Source organism: Eschrichtius robustus, chromosome 12, assembly GCF_028021215.1.
Source record: "Eschrichtius robustus isolate mEscRob2 chromosome 12, mEscRob2.pri, whole genome shotgun sequence".
Lineage (NCBI taxonomy): Eukaryota > Metazoa > Chordata > Mammalia > Artiodactyla > Eschrichtiidae > Eschrichtius > Eschrichtius robustus.
The window spans coordinates 49846584-49868674 of NC_090835.1; the positions used below are offsets into that span (position 1 = coordinate 49846584).

At 39.0% G+C, this 22091-nt stretch overlaps 1 protein-coding gene across 3 annotated transcripts in view; it reads right to left on the minus strand.

Annotated features, from left to right (window-relative positions):
* LRRFIP2 (LRR binding FLII interacting protein 2) overlaps positions 1-21317 on the minus strand; it is a 122405-nt gene extending 101088 nt beyond the window's left edge. For all 3 annotated transcript variants that reach the window (XM_068559404.1, XM_068559403.1, XM_068559402.1), the window contains exons 1-2: positions 21054-21317; positions 163-305 (exon numbers count right to left, since the gene is read on the minus strand). In XM_068559404.1, the coding sequence (XP_068415505.1) occupies positions 163-252 (90 nt within the window). In that variant the 5' untranslated portion in view covers positions 253-305; positions 21054-21317. The remainder of the gene's footprint in view (positions 1-162; positions 306-21053) is intronic.
* Between the last annotated feature and the right edge of the window lie 774 nt (positions 21318-22091).

Here is a 22091-nt window from a genome sequence, read left to right on the forward strand (position 1 = left end):
AATACAGTATTTTAGAGGGCATATTTAACATCTTATTTATAGTAAACATTCTGAAACTCGCTCAATGAATGAATGTCTGTATGTATCTCCAACCCCCACCTGGAATTTTTATAACATTCTCATCTGTACAACTCAGTGTTGAGAGGGGTCTTCCAGACATACCTCTCTGGCAATGCTACTCAAAGCTTCATCTTCTGCAGAAAATCGGTCTTTCACAGGTGTTCTTTTCCTTCCAGAACCAGGAGTCCCCATCTTGTCTTCTTAATAGTCTTTTAACTGTGAAAAGTGACTTCACTGTTTTCAGCCTTGAAATAAAAAGAAACAATAATTTAGGATGCTTCTCTTTATGCACTTTTAATGCTCATTTATACTTTTAACAAAGAGAAATAATATTTATATATTTATGTATAAATTAAAGAAATTAGTCACCAAACACTTTGTCCTCCACTATCAATTTATTTCAATAAATTTTAGAATATTTAAATTTATACTAACCACTAAACCTCCTAACTCTTTTTACCATGCTAAACACAGAATGCATTATCATATTAGCCTCAGAAAACTGCAAAGAGCAGTAATTCTACTTAACAGGTTAAAGTTACTACAGCTATTTCTAAAACCTATTTCCATTCCAAAGTCAAAAACATTTCAGAAAAGTCATTCAGCCTAAAACTTTGAGAGCACATATTCAAGAAATTTTAATATAGCCTTAAAGCTACAAGGGTAAGTTGGCTTTTAGTGTAATTCAAGAAACAATTCCACTTAAACCATTACCACATCAAAAAAAAACACAAAAAACAAAAAACAAATGAAGATTTATTATTCTGCAATTAGCAATAACCAACACCCTCCAGGCAACAAATTCTGAGTGCCTGCTATTGCCAGGTAGGTACTATGGGAGGTGCCAAAGATACTTTGATGAACAAAACAGCGATGACACAGGCCAACAACTAAGAATATATATTTATGGGTCTATTTTTATTGTTATTATTATAAGATAGATGTATTTTTACAAAAGAGAGAAGAAAAATTCATCTGCCAGGATTAAATAACAAGGATGATAAAGACCATCTAAGCTTTCTAACACCATGGTATACGAAATTAAAAATACTCCTGAGAATGCATCCCAATTTATATGACCTCCTTCTCTCCTATACACATTCCTGAGAAGTACTGCTCATTTAGTGAAATATCCATTAACTTAATCTTTTTCCCTAGCTTTATCAAAATAGACTGGCGAAATTTCATTACACAGTGAGTCACAAAGAAAATCTCAAGTAAGTTTATCCTAATAGTATGAACTATATGAAAAGTACAAGTGACTTTAATGTATTGGAATTTACTTGATTCAAGCAAAATAAAACAGAACCACTTCATCAATCCATTCTTCCAAAAAAGTTCTCTCCAATGAAAATTCAGGCCATTCCCATCTTAGCTGACACCATTTTTATTCCCACATAGCTGACTTGTATATTTGTCAATCAGAATGAAGACTGAAGACAGTTTATTATTCTGCCATAGAAAATATATCTGATACAAGAAAAGGATTCATTTAAATGGAAATGGAAGAAAAAAAAGAATGTATATGTGAAAGCAGCAGCGGATAACTTCTAGCCACCAATCAAGACAATTTCTGGAAAGCACAGAGGAGTTTTTTCAGAAGTCTCCCATCATCCTCATCTTCAGCATCATTTTAAAAATCATTCACTTATTTAATAGTAATGCTCTACAAATATTAGTCACCCACTGAGAAAAAAGCAGCATGCAACACAAAGTTCCTTTTCAGACTGCAGTGACAATTTAGCTGATGCACTGTGGTATCATCCAATATTTGTCCTTCAGCCAACTTTCCAAGGACTCACTAAAAGACATTTCACAGAAGCAGGCATTTCACAAAAACAGGCATTTTCTAATTCCAGACACACAAAAATAATTACAGAAGAAAGATTTGGCTGGAAGTGTAGCAAAAGCTTAACAGTAGTTTTGTTACGAGGACGAGATTATGGACGCATTTTTTTCTTCTTGATTCTTTAAAATTTCAATAGCATTTTAAAGAAAAAGGGAAAAAGGGATGCATTTAAAAATAAAAACATTCATATCAAAGAATAAACTGGCCCCAAAGTGGATCACACCCAAATTAGGCTCAATATACTGCACAGCTGAGACACGCAATCTGAAGCCACTGCTGGTGGTGCTCTTTTGAATGTAGGATTTCTTTCTCCTCTTTCCCTGTAATCCAATTTCCATCTTTCTCAACTAACACTGTCTTAGTCCTTAGAGCTGCCAGGATATTCCTAGCACGCAGATTTACATAAAGAATTATCTTTTCTTAAAAACGCCTAAAAAACAAAACTGTTTCAACAAGCTCCAGGCTAACCCACCCTGAGAGAAAGATGACAGTGAAAGGGACGGAGGCACAGGCTAATGAGCAGGAAATGGGAACTTCCCATCTGTCTTCCTTATCCTCTGTGTGCTATCTACAAGGGTACCCAGGTGTTTACATGCATGACTGGCCAGGTCCTGTCACCTTTTTCATTTGCACATGAGGCAGATCGACCATTACCTATTTCAAAAAACAATCTAGTGCTTTTGAAAAAAATTATATTATTTGTATTCTGTAAGCAGACACACTTACTAATATCAGAAAAATCTAGTTTTCAGCTCCTATGCAACTATCTTCTAACAACTCCAGAACATTCTACACCAGTGATAGGGGGAAACCTTAAACAAAATAAGATTTCTGGCACAGTTGATAGAAAACTACTTTTCAACAAAATGACAAAATTAAAGGTACAGACTCAAAGGTGACCTCGAATAAATTAGTTCCGGTTTCTGATTCTAAAGGACTTTCAGTAAGTTTCTATTCCAAGGAGGTTTTCTCAAGAACACTTTTCATCGGGAGCCATGTTAATTCCTTCCAGCTTTTCCTTAGTGCTATCAACTAAACCAAGAGCTAAACCTTTACATCCACTGACAAGAACAAAACTGACTGCTTTTTGTTAAGTTCTTTACCCAATGTCAAGCTGATTTTCTCCAGATGGTTTTGTCATTAAGTATTTGTCTACCTAAAGGAAAGAAAGGATGTTGTGGAATATAAACCTTCCAAAACAGGTATATCAATTACGCTTTCTCTCCTCCAATAAGCTTCTCATGTAATACATTTCTGAAAAATAGGCATTTTGCCACATTAAGTGGCATTTCAATCATGATATTGTTCACTCTTGTGAGAACAGAATATCAGTGTGCCATACTCTAAATATAGCACACTTAGATAGTTCTGTCTGGATCCTGATGGTTGCGGTTGCCTTATATCTAAATATTCCATCATAGAGAATTCAAAATGTTGGCATAAGTCTTCGCGTCAGCATTGTCATTACAGTTGACCCTAGTCTGTACAATAAGACATTTGTTAGTTATTCATAAGCAAATCCAAGGATCCAGAATAGCACCTGAACTAAAGAATTAGTGTGATTGTAGTTGTTGCCGTTGGACAAGATTTAAAGTGAGAGGATCTGAGTTCAACTGGTTGTATGACCAACTGCTGCTTTGTTCTTCCCACTGCCTATGCCTTGCTTTCTTCATCCAGAGAGCAGAAATAACAACTGTCCCAACTACCTAACACGGCTAATGTGAGGCTCAAATGAGTTAAGATAAATGCAAGCACTTAAAAGACCACAAAGCACTCCAGAAATGTTCAGTGTCTTGAATTAACTAGCTCTTTTACATATTTAGCTTATGAAGCTGGAAAAAGAGCCATCGTAGCCTTTCTTTAAAATTTCATATTTTTAACTAAATAAAAGTATCCTCAAGTTAGTTATTCCAGCATGCATCATGTGATATCATTGGCCATACTAAGAATTTTTGGTGAAGCGTGGAACAATATGGAAAAAATAAAAACACTTTTAACTATAATCATTATACTGTAGCACATTTACGTAATAAAAACAAAAATAAGAAGAAAGTTTTAAGGTACTCTGTGGTATTCAAAGTCTTTTTTGGAAAATCCAAATGAATACACAAGTTTTGGTAGTATGGCCTTATAATGCTCTTAGTTAGTGCTAGTCCTCTTTTTAGAACTTATTAGAACACAATTGACTTAGAAGGAAAGATAGAGGTCATTAAATGGTACACTTAAGATCTGTGCATATCTTTCTATATAAATTCCACCTCAAAAGAAAAAGTCCTCTAAACAAATACTGAACTCTAGTCAACGATGCACATGTTGAAATATTTAGGGTTGAAGTGTACTTATAACTGCTACTTATTTTGAAATGCATCCAAAAACAAAAACAAAAAAGACAGAATAATGGATAGATAGAAGAATGGATAAAGGAATATATAGGTGACAAGGTATAATAAAATATTAATAGTAGAATCTAGGTGGTAGGTACATGAGTGTTCACAGACCTCTGTCAAGCTTTTGTTTTTTTTTGGCCATGCTGTGAGGCTTGCAAGATCTCAGTTCCCAGACCAGGATCGAACCTGGGCCCCTGCAGTAAAAGTGCAGATTCCTAACCCACTGGACGGCCAGGGAGTCCCCTTAACTTCTTTGTATGTTTGAATTTTTTTATAATAAAGTATTAGGAAAAAAGTAACCAGTGAGAGCTTCCCTGGTGGTGCAGTGGTTATGAATCTGCCTGCCAATGCAGGGGACACGGAATCAAGCCTGGGTCCGGGAAGATCCCACATGCCACAGAGCAACTAAGCCCGTGTGCCACAACTACTGAGCCTGTACTCTAGAGAGCCCGCGAGCCACAACAACTGAGCCTGCATGCTGCAACTACTGAAGCCCGCGCACCTGGAGCCCGTGCTCCACAACAAGAGAAGCCACTGCAATGAGAAGCCCGCGCACCGCAACGAAGAGTAGCCCCTGCTCGCCGCAACTGGAGAAAGCCCGCGCACAGCAACGAAGGCCCAACACAGCCAAATTAAAAAACAAATAAATAAATAAATTTATAAAAAAAAAAGGAACCGGTGAGAAAGGTAGATGACTAAATGAACAATAGGCCTGGGAACTGGGAATTGCAATTAAAAACTCTTGATTTGAAACAAAAATGGAAGGCAGAGGTAACCACAGGATAGAAGAATACGAATAGTTATGTATACCTTATAAAGATTAGGAAAAGGAGAGAACAGGAATTCCTGGACTGAAAGAAAAAAATGGAGGAGGGGGAAGGGCAAAGGGTTGGGTGGGGAGAAAGGAAAAAAGGAAAAAGAAAGGAAGGAAGGGAGGGAGGAAAAGGGAGGTCGGGATTATAGTTAAAAACATCAATTCTGCAAATATCTAGATGAGACCATTACACAAAATGAATAAATCATTACCAGAACCTACAAAACCGACCAAAAAAAACCGTCTAGAACTTGAGGCAAAGTAAAAAATAAAAAATATATATATGAGGCAAAAAATACATAAGTCAACACTGGACGGCCTGGCAGAACAAGGAAAGGTAGATGCTAAGCACAAACTAAATCTCAGGAAAGTATCAGAACCTATAACGGTTAATTTAAACTCATCTTTTATAAAATATAATGCCTGTAAAGGGTCGAAGCGAACTTGTATAATCACATCTCCTACCTCCACATTCAGAAGTCCTAAGAATTACCAAAAATGTTTTTTAAAGTTTTATATTTTGAATACATAGTATTCGCATATACACAACACAACTGATAATCTTTCCATTTCTTCTTTTCATAAGATGACATGCCAGTGGTGCACTTCCTTCCTTGCCAACAATGTTATTCAATAAATGAACTCTAATGGGCTGTATGTTCAACGTGATTTATAATACTACTTCATCAACTGTGCAGAACCTAAATTAGGAAGATGTACTCTTACCAACAATTGCATTCTCAGTTTGCCCTACGAAGTAAATCATGTTCTAGTACCACTCAAATGGCCTCCTTTCCCTACGCCTTTTAAAGTATCTCAGAAATACACGGTCGTATGTTCAGAGAATGAAAGGAAGGGAGAGAGAAAATTATATATTGTTGAAGATAGGTCACACTTAAAAGTGTGAAATAAAGCAGAAAACAAGAAAACAGCAGAAGTACTAGGGTTAATAGAAGCTCAGGTGACAAAAACAAAGATAAAACCAAAAACGAGGGAGAAATATGAAAGCATGCAATAAGGATATGATTTTTTTAATGTAATTAATATGGAGATTGTAAAATTAGGAAATTTTAATAAAATAAATCATATACTTTAAATTTTTCCCTTTTCAACAAATATCTATTGAGAATTTGCAAGGTACTATGTACATACTAATCACTGCCTTATAAGTAGGCAAAAGACTACAATGGGAAAATTAAAATGGTAAAGAGGTCAGAGAGAATGTACTTATACTATTTCTGCATATCCTTTCTTAATCGTGTTCTCTGAAGCACAAAAGTTTTTCCTTTGAGGAAGTCAATTCACCTAATTTTTTTTTTCTTTTGTTGTAAGGCCTTGGTGGTGCATAGCTAAGAAAGCACTGCCTACCCCAAGGTGACAAAGATTTACTCCTCTGTTTTCTTCTAAGAGTTTTACAGTTTTAGGTTTTATATGATCCACTCTGAGTTAGCTTTTTATATGGTGTGATGCAGGGATCCAACTTCATTCTTTTGCATGTGGATATCTACTTTTCCAAGTACCATTTGTTAAAAAGACAATTTTTTCTCTCACTGAATTGTCTTGGCACCCTTGTTAAAAATCAACTGACCATAAAAGTAAGGGTTTATTTCTAGACCCTCAATTCCATTCCATTGATTGATATGTATATCTTTATGCCAGCATTACACTGTCTGGATTACTGTAGCTATACAGTAAGCTTTAAAATTAGGAAGAATGAGCCCTCCAACTTTGTTCTTCTTCTTTAAGATTGTATTGCCTATTCTGGGTCCCTTATCTTTCCATACAAATTTTAAGATGGGCATGACTATTTCTGCACCAAAACCTGGTGCAGGGGAAAAAAAAGGGGGTGGGGCAGCAGGGATTTTGATAGGGATTATATTGAATCATAGATCAACTTGGGGAGTACTGCCATCTTAACAACATTAAGATTCCAAACCATGAACATGGGGTGTCTTGCCATTCATTTAGATCTTCTTTAATTTCTTTCTACAATGTTTTGTGGTTTTCAATGAACAAGTCTTGAACTTCTCTTATTAAATTTCTTCTCACATCACAAGGGTCGTTTTAAAGATCAAATGGATATACACGTTTCTATAAACTGTAAAATGCTTCAGAAATATAAGGTATAACTGACACCAAAAAAAAAAAAAAAAAACAAACCCACAAAAGATATGAAATCAAAATAGCAAAAGAGGTGGCAAAGCAAAACTCAGAAGTAAATCCCCTGGCTAAAGTTAATTTTAGTTGAGCCACAGGTGGGTGGGTAGGTGGGTGGGAAACTGTACATTTTCAAACACAAATCTAATCCGACACCAGACCTACACACTTTGTGGGAAGGCACTTTTCGCTATTTCCAGTTAACTAGATATGCAGCAACATCTCTTACTGAACTGCACAAGGGTGTGTGTTCTTTCTGAGGTATGTGGAATTATTACTGAAATACTTCTTCCATGAAAAGAAATGAAAATCAAAATATGATAGAAGCATGTAACTAACCTCTGCCACTAATAATAAAATAGAAGGGACCAGAATTAAATCCCAAAGGGGGAAAAAGAATTAGTCCTAGAACTTAGGTTCTTCTTCTGATTGGGAATGAATTCTACTGACGATACTCATAATAACTCTATTCTAATAGTAACAAAAATAAAACTTAGAACATAATACAAGAAAAGAAAAAAATTACATGGATAAAGACAATCATTTTAATTTCTTTTTAATCTACGGTAAAACAAAACACTAAGCTGAAAATGACCCAAACTGACAACAGCTTTAAGTCAAGGCCAGTCAACATGATGCAATAAACTGTGGCATTGGAAAACTCATGGGAAGCAAGCAAAGACAGGGACAAGTTTGATATCATGCCTATAAGGTATAAAAAGATGACAAAATGGCATGCAAAGTATGACTGAAAATATGTAAAATTTTGTACATATGAATAATAAATGGCAAAGGCAATAATGTAAAAAAAAATTTTTTTTCTTTTTTCTTAAGCTTTATAAACTGTTGATAATCACCTTACCAAAAACTGATTTAAGCTAAAAGCTGCAATTCTGTGGCTATTTCATAGTATGAAAACTTGTAAGAATAACCAACTTTGACACTATATTAATAAGCTGATAAGGGGGAAAGATTCATTTAGCCTGTCAGACCAACTGCAAAGTACGACTATAAAAATTTATGTTGGTCATCTCTGGTAAAACCATAATTTTCTAACAGATTTCACATCAACCAATACACTTATGGACATAATCAAATTCTAAGTAAATGAGAAACACATTGCTAATTTTAAAAAGAATGAACACCATTATATTAACCTTAAAAATGTAATAAAATTAAAACTCTGACTCAAATCAACAGGTCAAAGTTAGAACAAAGAAGCAACCATTAATGTCCTCTAAAGTCTTGGGGAAAACATCAATGTTCAAGTCTACAAGTTTTTATTATCACAGCAAAATTCTTGAAAATTTTTGGGTTTCCCTGAAGATCTGTATGATTCCTTCCACCATGTAGCTCACCCACTAGGGAAAAAAAATAGTGGTGACATGAGGTACTTTTATAGCAGAAAGGAAGATGACAGTATTTTCCCTCTCTTGAGCTGCACTGGTCAGGTTTGTGTAGCTTAAACCTGTCTTACTTAGAAAGACAAAATAATGCCCTGAAATGGTAGGCAAGATACCGATTAGGCTCATAAAAGGAAGAAGTCAACAAGATACAATGCGATATAAGTACAATGTTCATGATGGAATGATTAGAGAGCAGAGCTGACAGCACAGCTGTGACAGTAGCTAAACCAAGTGCTACTCCAACCTAAAGACACAGGCAATGAGGTCCACTCTAGACACATCACTTCTGCTCAGAAAAGACTCAATACCAACAGTTGGTGGCCCCTTTTTATAAAAATAAAGAGAAACTGACCCTCCCATACCTGTTCATCCACTACCCCCATCCCCCCAACACACACACACACACACTCTCTCTCTCTCTCTCTCACACACACACACACACACACACACACACACACAGAGACACACACACAGAGAAACAAAGAGAAAGAAATCATTAATAAAATAACTTGCCAGAAGTTCAGGACATGAGTCACCAGATTCAAAGGGCCTACAGAATGTGTAACACAAGTCCTGAGTCCACAGGTATTTCATAGTGAATTATTATAGTTAATTTCAAACATGGGGACAAGGATGATTTTATAAGCTTCCAGGGGTGGAAAAACCAGGTCACATATAAAGGATTAACAATTAGAATTGTTTCAGTCTTCTGGAAACAAAAGTAATTCTGGCAACAAGAAGACAATAGAGTGATGCCTTCAAATTCCTGAAAGAAAATTACAGACAACCTATGCCCAGCCACACTGTTCTATTCTCATACTTGATTATTAAAAACACTTCAGACACGCAAGTTCTCAAAAATTTACCTCTTTTACACCCTTTGTTAATAAGTTACTAGAAGATACATCTCTAATAAAAGAGAAAATCAAAAGGGAGGAAATTTAGCATATAGGAAATAAATCCTATATGCTAGAACAGGCAAACAGAACACAGAACAGGCAAAGGGGATTGATCCCCAGAGAGGGTGAGACATCCCAGGAAGAAAGCTACAGATTGAAGCAATGAGATTCAAGAGACATAGTAGAGGGCTGTCACCACCCAAATCCCCACAGCCTTTAAGACTTCTTTTTAATATGAGCTGATCTGGCCCAGGTTTTTATCTGAATTTACTTTGTCTTGACCCCATGTTGATGAAGTTCCCGCTGTCCTACCCCCAGGTGCCTAGATTGGCTGAGGCCTTATTTCACACCATGGACACATTTTGCTTTTACCTATTCCTAACGGCTAGAGCAGGAACTGCTTAGAAAGAGCAGTGTACTTCCCCAACCATATTTCTTCTAGATATTTAGTACCTTGTAAAAACTTCAGCTCTGCCAGGTGCCCTGATTGTGATGAGTCTTATGGTTTCCCAGGACTCATAAGCAAGCTTTCCCAAGGACTTAACAGAAAGGACTCAAGGAAGACTCTGTTCAGCTTATCTTCTCCTGTGAGCCTTCATTTAATAGTGGCAATATGGACCTTTCTGTTCATAGCTAGGTTTATATTTGCCATTCAGGTTTTCAAAACTGTCCAAAAAAAGACACTGCTTAGGGATACATACTATGGTAGAAACTGGCCTATTGCTCACCAAGGTCATTTCCCTTTTCTGCCCACAGCTATGCTACATTTCACAACCTTCCTTGCATTAAGTACAGCCATTTGACTGAATTCGGGCCAATGGAATGTGGACAAAAGTGACGTATGTATTAGTCCAGGCCCATCAAACTTCCCATGGAATCTACCACACTCCCTCTCTGTCCTCGAATCTGCCAGCCAGATGCAGAAGCTCAGTGAAACTGAAAGTCTTTGAGCCCCAGGGAATGGCAGAGTCACTAGATGAAAGGGGCTTGAGTCCCTGGGTGACTCTGTGGAACCAACTACTCCTTTGCCAGTGCTTCCCAACTCACAGCAGAGATGTGAGTGAGAAATAAGCTTTAACGTGTTAAACCACTGAAACCTGGGGGTTTGTTTGTTACAGTAGGTTAGCCTAACTTGACTAACAGACACAAAAAGGTGGTCAAACTATTCAGTTTCTCAAAATTAAATCATGTATTGATTAGGAATACATATTTGGAGGGAGGGATGGGACTGCAGGGCTAGGCAGGGAATGGTCCCAAAAGAGTGATTAACGTGTAAAATGGGATTATGATTACCTGGAGGGGGAAAAGGTGCCATTTAAAGATATTTACAGGAAACTTCTAGGATACTGTAATGTTCAATTTCTTGGCCTATGTAGTAAGACTGCAGCTGCTCATTTTATTATTCTTCCTGAAGCTGTGTTTTTGTTTTCTATTTCTCTACAGGTATTTCACAAATAAACCACTAATTATTTTGCTCAAAATAAATTTGAAAGAGTAGACACTAGAAAAATCTGTTGGAGCATTTGGGAAAAATAAGGTGAATAGAAAACTAAGCTAAAAAAAAAAAAAAAAAAAAAGGCCTTAACCCCCAGGGAAAAAAAGAAAGTTAAACAAGAAAGGAAACAATCACGATATAATTCTTGGCTTAAGTAGTAAATAATACATATTTAGTTATAATGAAAACACAGATTTAAAATTGCAAAACTGGAATGTTGCAGGGAGAGGAAGTAGGAGGAAACAATGAAGAAATACCACAAAATAACAATAAAAAACAAGTTTTCCACCATTTGAAGATACTTTAAGTGCACATATATGTTTTTTACACAAAATGGGTTTATAAAATATGTGCTATTTTGTAACCAGCTATGGCAGACAGATACTAAGGTGGTCACCCCACCATGACCCCCAACTCTTGCTGTTCACATCTTTGTGTAAACACCTCTCCAAGAATGTGGGCAGAACTAATGACTTGCTTCTACCAACAGAATATGACAAAGGTTATGAGATGTCATTCCCATGATTATGTCATATTACATAAGGCTGTCTAGCCTGCAGACTTGCTCTGGGCTCTCCTTGATGGTCTGATGAAGTGGTGAGACTGGGAAACACCAGAGGGTCAAGAACTTCAGGTTGCCCCTATAAGCTGAGAGCAGCTGGGACTTCCCTGGTGGCACAGTGGTTAAGAATCCGCCTGCCAATGCAGGGGACACGGGTTCGATCCCTGGTCTGGGAAGATCCCACATGCCATGGAGCAACTAAGCCTGTGCGCCACAACTACTGAGCCTGCACGCCACAACTACTGAAGCCCGTGTGCTCTAGGGCCTGCATGCCGCAACTACTGAGCCCATGTGCTGCAACTACTGAAGCCTGTGTGCCTAGAGCCTGTGCTTCGCAACAAGAGAAGCCACCGCAATGAGAAGCCCGCGCACCACAACAAAGAGTAGCCCCCACTCGCCGCAACTAGAGAAAGCCCACGCGCAGCAATGAAGACGCAACACAGTCCCCTCCCCAGAAAAAAAAAAGATTTAAAAAGCTGAGAGAAGCCTTTAGGAGCTTGAATATAGCCTCCAGATGATGAAGTAACTTCTAGTAAGCAAGAAGCCTCAGTCATAAAACCACAAGAAAATTAATTCTGCCAAAAATCTAAGTGAGCTTAGAAGCAAATTTTCCCCCAGTTGAGTCTTCAGGTGAGAATTCAGCCCAGCCAACATCTGATTGCAGCCTCATGAGACCCTAAGCAGAGGACCCAGTTCAACCTCGCTCAGGCTCCTGCCCCAGAGAAACTGTAGGATAATAAATGTGTGTTTTTTTAAGTTGCTAAATTTGTGTACTTCGTTATACAACATAGAAAACAAATACAACTGCTTTTAAAACTGTGGATGAATGAATTCAGCAAAGTTGTAGGGATACAAAATCAACACAAAAAAATCAGTTGCATTTCTATACACTAACAATGAACAAACCAAAAAAGAAATTAAGAAAACAATACCATTTACAATAGGAAAAAAGAACAAAATACTAGGAATAAACCTAACCAAGAAGGCAAAAGATCTGTTCACTGAAAACTACAAAACATTGCTGAAAGAAATTAAAGGACACATAAATAAATGGAAAGCCACCTCAGGTTCATGGATTGGAAAACTTAATATTGTTAAAATGTCAAATACCCAAAGAAATCTACAGATTCAATGCAATCTCTATCAAATCCCAATGACAGTTTTTGCAAAAATAGAAAAACCCATCCCAACATTAAAACTCCTATGGAATCTAAAGGGACCCCGAATAGCCAAAACAATCTTGAAAAAGAAGAACAAAGTTGGAGGTATCACACTTCCTGATTTCAAAATTTACTAGGAAGCTACAGTAACCAAAACAGTGTGGTATTGGCATAAAGAGAGACATATAGACCACAGAATATAATAGATAGCACTAAAATAAACCCGGCACATGTTGTCAAATGATTTTCAACAAGGGTGTCAAGATCAGTTAATGGGGAATGGACAGTCTTTTCAACAAATGGTGCTGGTAAAACTGGATATCCATATTGAGAAGAATAAAGTTAGACCCTTAGTGTATGCCATATACAAAAATTAACCCTTAGTAGGTCAAAGAAATAAATGTAAGAGCTTAAACTGTCCATACACAAAAAGCTTCCTGACATCGGATATAGCAATAATTTCTTAGATAGGACACCAAAAGCACAGTCAACAAAAGGAAAGTTAGATGAAGTGGATTTCAAAATTAAAACTTTTGTGGGGCTTCCCTGGTGGCGCAGTGGTTGAGAATCTGCCTGCTAATGCAGGGGACACGGGTTCGAGCCCTGGTCTGGGACGATCCCACATGCCACGGAGCAACTGGGCCCATGAGCCACAACTGCTGAGCCTGCGCGTCTGGAGCCTGTGCCCCGCAACGGGAGGGGCTGCGATAGTGAGAGGCCCGCGCACCGCGATTAAGAGTGGCCCCCGCTTGCCGCAACTAGAGAAAGCCCTCGCACGAAATGAAGACCCAACACAGCTAAAAATAAATAAATAAATAAATAAAGTAGCTATTAATTAAAAAAAAAAAACTTTTCTGCATCAAAGTACACTATCAACAGAGTAAAAAAAAAATCAACCTATGGAATGGGAGAAAATATTTGCAAATCATATATCTGATAAGGGATTAATAACCAGAATATATAAAGAACCCCTAAAACTCAACAACAACAACAACAAAAACAACCCATTCAAAGATGGGCAAAGGATAGATATTTCTCCAAAGAAGATATACAAATGGCCAAAAAGCATGTGAAAAGATGCTCAACATCACTAATCATTAGGGAAATGCAAGTCAAAATGCAATGAGATAGCACCCCACACCCATTAGGATGGCTATTATTTTTAAAAAGAAAAAAAGATAGAAAGAAAGAAAGAGAGAGAATAATTAAGTGTGTCAAGGATGCAGAGATATTACAACCCTGTACCACTGTAAAATGGCACAGCTGCTGTGGAAAATGGTATGGCAATTCTTCAAAAAATTAAACATAGAATTACTATATGATCCAGCAATTCCACTTATGGATATATACCCAAAAGAAATGAAAGGAGGGACTCAAACAGATATACACTTGTGTTCGTAGCAGCATTATTCACAAGAGCCAAAAGGTAGAAGCAACCCAAATGTCCATTAACAGGTGAATGGATAAACAAAATATGCTATATATCTATATCTATATGATGAAATATTATTCAGCCTCAAAAATGAGTGAAATTTTCATACATGCTACAACATGGATGAAGCTTGAGGACATTATGCTAAGGGAAATAAACTAGTTTTTAAAAGACAAATACCACATGAGTCCACTTATATGAGGTACCTAGAGTAGTCAGATTCATAGGGACAGAAGGTAGAATAGTGGTTACCAGAGGCTGGGGGGAATGAGGATTATTGTTTAATGGGCACAGAGTTTTCATTTGGGAGGATGAAAAAGTTCTGGGGATGGATGGTGGTGATGGCTGCACAACAATGTGAATGTACTTAATGCCACTGAATTGTATACTTTAAAATGCTGAAAATGGTAAATTTTATGTTATGTGTATTTTACCACAACTAAAAAACCACTTTGGATAGAGAGCAAAAGATGAGTGTAGTAAGACAGGAGGACAGCGACCCTCTCATTTCCTTGACTATCCACTTAGACATAGTGATAACTGTGATAGGGGAAAAACATCTCATCTAAACCTACAATGAATTTTTTTCCCCCTATTTTCAGTCCTATAATCTATGCATCACTTAACTGGAATACTTTTTTTTTTAATAGAAACAACATGTATGCTTACTAATTATATTGTAATTATACAATAAATATTACAATAAATGCAATAATTATATTGTTTGTTATCATAAATGATTAAACCATTTAACAGAGAAATAAACATTTTAACATCCTAATCCTCTGCACACAGCATACTCTACTTAAGATAGAAATCAGACAGCCAAAAAACTGCTCCTAGCTGTTAAAATGTTTCTATTGAGGAAAGTGGGAGATGTAGAAAGAATAACAATGTGATCAGAACAAGCAACTTAAAAGTTAAATTTGTTTCCTAAAGCAGTAAAGACATTTTGTATCAAAAGTAGTTAAAATTTTGGTGTTCATAATGAAAGAAAACTAAGATATAGAGGGTTCAAATTGAAAGCACTGGAAAAAGATGACTATGATTTTAAAGTAATAATCTACTTCTGAGAAAATAAAAACACCCTGATAAAGCCGTTGCACTCCAAGGTTTTCCCAACCTCTTTTCTGCTCTCTCCCCTCTGCGCTGTTCTAATCCCACTCTTTTAGGAGGAGGAGGGGAAGGCCGAAAAAGGGAAGGGATATAATAAGATAATAGGAATAAACCAGATAATAGGAATAGAGAAGAGAGAAAAATATTACGATTATTTTTTCTCCTCACACTGAATACTAAATACATCATCATCATCAAATGCTAACAATCCAAATTTCTGAGGGTAAGAAAAACTCAATTTCCTGGAGTGTCAACCTAACCTAAGGCAAAAGAAAGGAAACTATCTGCAGGCTTTGCATCTATAAATTAAGTCTGTATGCCAAATTCTTCAAACAACCTCCACTCTAATCCAAGGCTGCGGATAAATATGGTGACATGAACCTTGATCAAAAGACTGGCACACTAAGCTCTTTAACAGCTTTCTAGCCTAAGAAGTGAGATCAGTTAAAGAACTTCAAACCCAAGTACTTTATTCACTAAGTACAGAAACACCAAGGTTTTCATGAGAAAGCACCTGGTACAGAAAGGAAGCTATGCTGGGACACAGCATCTGGTAATAAGCAAGAGTTTAAAGAGATAACTTCCTGATATTACACATGCTACTGTACAGTTCTATGGGAAGAAGAGAATGAGAATTTGGGAAGAAGCTGATTTCTCTGTATAAACTCAAAATAATCCTGTAAAACAGCCCATCATTCCCAGTGTCCTTTTGATCCCAGGGACAAGTGTAAAGGTCTCTGAATTGGACTACTATTTCAACTCAGGGCACGGCCTCCCTGTGTGGGTAACAGTAATGTTTTTCCCCTGTTGTAAAACATTTGACTGATCCCCGCCAAACACTCTCAGAACCAGACATGACATCAATACTGGTACGATCCTGTGCTCTTCTTTGTGCACATTTTTCTAAAATGCTGGCCTCGTTAGTTTTCCTTAATCATGCTCATTCCCTAAAAAGGGAAGACCAAAAAAAACTGGATCCTAGGATACGCATGCTAAGCACATTTTCACCCCAAAACTTAGCCTTAATCTTCTGAAGGCAAATGTCCTTTATAAGCTCCCTCTTCTGTTGTTGCCACTTTTCCTAAACCGCAGGCCTTCCTGACTTGCAGTGGGGCCAGGATAGATTGTGGTTATGTGGTGGGTTCTGTCAGACGCGCTTTGACAAGGCCTCAGAATAGACCCTGGGCACCAGCCAGGGAAACTGCCACTCACAAGTTCCAACTTCATCCTCATATGTTAGTCCCTCAGCACTTTTTTTTTTCCACTAGTCTCTCTCATTTTAAAAGGGCAAAGATTCCTGAACCTCCTCCCGGTCATGAGTGAGCTGTGTAACATTGAAATTAAAAATGTAAACCTCCCTTACTCTGCTCACAAACACTTTGAAGAATAAAGATTAAATCTGTACCTACCTTTTGCCTTGAGAAATTAATCCATCAATAGCACTTTGGTTTGCAAAAGGATTTTTGGATCTCAAACCCCACAGAGGTTTATTTTATTAGGAATAGACTAGGCTACGGATGATAAAGGAAGAGAGAAGGTAGGCCATTTATTTCCCATGTGACTAGCAATATGGCAGCAGACTTCTGCAGGGCAAGAAGTAAAACTATATACAATGTTTTTAATTGATATTGGTCATCAAATCCTAAAACAATCAAGCTACTACAAAAGGCACTCATTTAACTAGTATTACCAAATATAAATGAAGGAGTTTGTCTGTAATAGCACAGTCTTCAAGGTACAGTACTTTTACCTTTACCGGTACAAATAAAATTACCCAGCTGTCACTCTAAAATGTTTAAAATTACCTTATAAAATACATTTACAGTATATTTTTAAATTGTGAGGATAAAGAATACAAAGTAATTAAGCACTCTTTTCTCCTACAAGGTTAAGAAAAAAAGGTAACTTCTATTATAAAATAAATCTCAATATAAGCTTGAAATAAATTTTTAAAATTTCACAATTTAAGTCCGAACCTTACTTACACTCACACTTTCAGAAATAAATTCCATATACACACTTATGCACTAGAGCAAAGACTTACATATGAGTTGTTCCTTACAGCAGTGTTAGTGGAAAGCTAAAAACAACCTAGATGTCTGTTAATAGGGAATGTTAAAATAAATTATGGAAAATGAACAAGCTATGGTTCATCTACACTAGGCAGGACATCCAGTCTTTTTAAAAATTAGCTGGACATATGTGCTAATATACAATGATCTCTAAGACATATCAAGGGTAAGAATAAAAGGTATAGGACATTTCTCCTAAACACAGGTGATTATATATGTAAGAGAAAATTTGGAGAGAGATACACAGGAAACCATTAAGAGTGGTTGCTTGGATTATGTAGTCGGCGTAGGGGGTGGGGGAAGAAGGCTAGAAGTTTATTGTGGAAAGACAACTTCCTTTTCACCATATAACATTTTCTTTTTAAATGTTTAGCAATTTTTAAAAGTCCCACAAACATCTACTGAATCCATAAGTGAGCACTCCCCTTCTATGGATGCCATTTCTTCCCTCTTCTTCTTTTTTTTTAACATTAATTTATTTATTTATGGCTGCACTGGGTTTGCGCAAGGGCTTAGTTGCTCTGCTGCATGTGGGATCTTCCCGGACCAGGGATCGAACCCATGTCCCCTGCATTGGCAGGCAGATTCTTAAGCACCGCACCACCAAGGAAGTCCCTTCCCTCTTCTTAACCACCCGTACTCTTATCTACTGCTCTCCCCACCACTAGACCAAAACAAAAGCATACATATGGAGCAAATCTCAGAGCTTCTACAAGAAACAGAATTCTCTCTCCATTCCCCAACCAAAATAAAGATATAATAGAATAACTGAAAAAGTATTAGCATACAATAAACCCAGTTTTTAGCCCAGTGTTTGATTCCTTTTAAGTGTGGCTTCATTTATTGTAGGCCAAAAAGTTTTTTAAGGTGAAAGCACAATGTGCAACACAAAAAAAATCATTTCTAATGGTATCCTATCTATTACCTTAAAGGAAAGAATAGAGAAAAAGCCAAAGTTATTTTACTCACAGGGTAAATTTTGCTCAATTCCTTCCTTCTGAAGTTTTAAAAGTTGACTTTTGAATGATGGTCATAAAGTCTTTATTTGCAAACTGGATAAGGTGGTACATTTTTCCTGTTAAAGGACCATCTCTCCGTTCAGATTCTCCAGAGAGAAAGCTAAACCACCTAAAAGGAAAAGGCTATGAAATGGTCTCTACTTTGTAGGTGCAATGGAAAGTACTTCTATGGTGAGGACAGAAGAACTGTATTTCCTCTAAAATGATCCTCACAGACATTCCCAACACGCTATAGGGAGTTTTTTTTTTAATATATTATCATCAATTCTGTTCCTCTTCAAACTAGGAGCAGGGTAAACAATTCACAAACAGCTCTGCAAGAAACTGCTCCGTCTCTCTCATTTCTAGTAAAGATCAGTTTTTGGTTTTGTTTTGAGAGAAGAAGACTCTACTTTGCCAAATATATTCCCCGTATCACTTTATTCCTTCATTGCGGAGATGCTTAAATCCTGACCTAAGAAGGGTTCTCTTGCATATCTACCTATCAGGACTGTCAGTTCAGGCAGTTTCCACAAGGGATTTTCCAAAAGGGAATAGCTGTTCACTGGAAACTGAAACTCTTAAGTCACTATTAGCTGGACACAAATCAAAAGCAACATTAGGGAACGCTCTGAATATAAGAATGGATATCCAAGGAAATAAGACGCGGAAATTTAGTCAAACAATTAAAGGAATTTAGTAAGCAAGACCAACAGGGTAAACTTACCATTACTTTATAACTGATAACTAACTAAAGTTCCTTATAAATCAAAAGCAAGGTAAAATAAGCCGACTTCCAAAAAGAAGAAAAAGAAAAGAAGGCTAAGAGTATTAAGAACGCTGTGATTCAAAGTCATTTTGCTTAGCAACACTTTAAAAGCCAAAAATGATCAAATTACATTTCTGCAATAAAAAGTTATTTCTAGTTTAAAACGAATTCATTCCAATAATGAATCACCACTTCAATACACACTTTCTTCTCTATCAGAACTTAAATATGAGCTCAGCATAGTCTCATTGCACATTTTTAAGGGCAGATTCCCCCAAATGGGTAAGGCCTTTCACTCAAGACTCTTCTGTGTACCGCAGATTCTTTCAGTGAAGTTTTTCCTGCCTTAAAGATGGTAGCTCTCCTTTTCACCGACATTTATTTTGTTTCTGGACACTTATCTTCCTTCATTTATCTTCCCACATTTGGAAAAAAAAAAAAGAAGAAGAAAGTGGGTAAAATCACAACAATCCACTTAGGAACTAACAAACTATTCTAAATCCAAAGCTTCTGCAAAAGTTCACTTTTTATTTCCTTACCATACTTCATGACAATAAATATGCAGCAACAAACCTAACAAAGCATCAATACAACACTTTCTATGAGCAAAAGCATCTAATTAAACAGGCAGTAACAAACCTCTAGCTTTCCTCTATTCCAAGTTTAAGATCCATATCAATGATTCACAAAGCGAGTGACCTAACTTCCTAAATGAATCACACTTTCCGAAATTCTTATTCTACATGAGTATAGTACTGGGTCATCATCTCTACATGTGTTAAACAGAGCATGATGTTTGTTAAACAGGGTTAATTCTGCAAGACCTTCAAACCACAGCAAACGTCAAGTCCCTGCCAACTAACCCTTACCTGCAACACTTTGTCTTTTCCAACAATTGCACCTCTTCATACAGAAGCATCCCCCAAATAAACATTTTAACCTTGAAACAATGTTATTTTAAACACTAATTAAGAACTGATCCATCCACACCCCGCTCTCCATCTCTGTGTTTCCATTACTGTATCCACATTCTCTTCCCATTGTGATGCCATAAAAAAGTAACGGGCACTGTTACCCTTACATACATCTTTTAATCAATGAACCTACGCTGCAGCTTTTCTTTTTAGGACAGAAATGCTGAGTCATTAAATGGAAACTCAAAGAAAATACGCTACAAAGAGTTACAGTTTAGGATGCAATATTTCCCTGGCCAGGTCTCCGCAGCCTGATATTTGTATCTCCCACGGTGGAAAAAGTAGAGCAAACACTTGCACTTTTCCGTCCCCTCGAAGAAAGAAAAAGACACGGGTTTCCTTAAGTCCTCCAGCTTCCTGCGGGATATCCACGGGCACGAGAAGCAGGCCTGGCTGGAGCTATATAGCTTAACAATCTGGGTGTGAATAACACCTCGCATTAGTCAAGCATTAACCCTGACACTCCTAACAAGCGCCTGTTATGCCCGCGCTTCAATTCGGGTCAAGGAAGAAGAAAAAAAAAATCCCACAAAAGCGCTACGCCCTCCACCGGCCTGACACGGTTCCCCGGAGTGGCCGGTCGGGTACAGAACCGAGGGAGTGCCGCGCCCGGGGAGCAGGAGGAGCCCCGAGCACTCGAAGCGGAGAGACAGCGGCCCGAGTTCATTTCTCCCACAATGGGAGTAACGCCGTCCCCGCTCGCGGACCGAGGCTGCGCGTTCGAGACCCGGCGTGAAGCCCGAGGACGCCGCAGGCAGGGGGCGACCTCGACCCCGGGGCCCGCCTGGGGGCCCGGCCCCCAGCAGGAGTCCGCGGCGGCGCGGACCTCGCCGGGCTGCAGAGGCCGGGAAGGCGGCCCCGCTCCCCACTCCCCTCCTGCCCGGCGGGAGGAGCGGCCCTTACCTGTCTCCGGGCGCGGGCTATGGCTGCGACGCCGCCCGGGAAGGGCCGGAGCGCAGCTCGCCGGCCGGGAGCCCGCCGGGGCGAAAGGCGAGGGGCGCGAGGGGCGGACTCGGTCCTGGGTCCCCGGCCAGGCGGACCGGGCTGGATGCGGCGGCTCCCGGCGCCGGCAGCCGGTCAGTCAGTCACGCCGATGTCCCTCGGCGCCGCGGCTGAGACAGCGGGAACCGGCCCCCAGGAGGAGCCGCAGCCCGAGCGGCGGGCGGCGGAGGCGGAGGAGGGGCGGGGCCACAGTGTCGACGACCCGCTCACCCGGAAGCAGTTGTGGTCGCGGTGGCGCGCGCTGCGGGACGGGCTTGTCCCTCAGCGGCCGGCTGCGCACCGCCTGTGGGAAAGAGGTTTGGGACCGCGGGTAAGGTGGAGGCCCGGGCGGCCTCCCGAGGTGGCTCCTCCGGGCCCGCGGGGCCCACCCAACCCCTCCGCCCCCAGGACCGGGTCCGGGAATGTGAATTGATGCGCGTGCCCGTTCGAGGCAGCCCCTGCCCTGGTCACCTCCAAACTGTCCGGCCTAGTGGGCTTGGGTGAGTGGGCCCGGGTGGCAGTTCTAACGGTAGGAACGAAGGTGGGTGGGTGTGGTCGAAATGCTGAAAGCCTTATTTCCAAAATGAATGATTTTGAAATGATTTCCGGAGAAGAATGCTGGGGGCGAGGGGGTAAGAATATAGAGTCCGTTAAATATCTGATGGACACGGACCTGTCCTTCATTCCGGAAGTATCTCTCGAGATCCACCAGGTTCAAGGCCCTGGAGAAAGACCAGGGTCCTGCGCTTTGGGAAGCTCATCTTCTAGTAGGGTAGACGGATTTAAGCAAACAAGGCAATGACAGATTGCGATGCGGCGCCGCAGGAAATACACAAAGGTGATGAGAGATTTTGTGGGCGAGACCTCTGGCAGGTTGGAGAAGACCTCTAGAGGGAAGTGGTAGTTGAGCAGCCTCCTGGGAAGAAGGCACGAAATACACTTCGACACCACTTTACATCC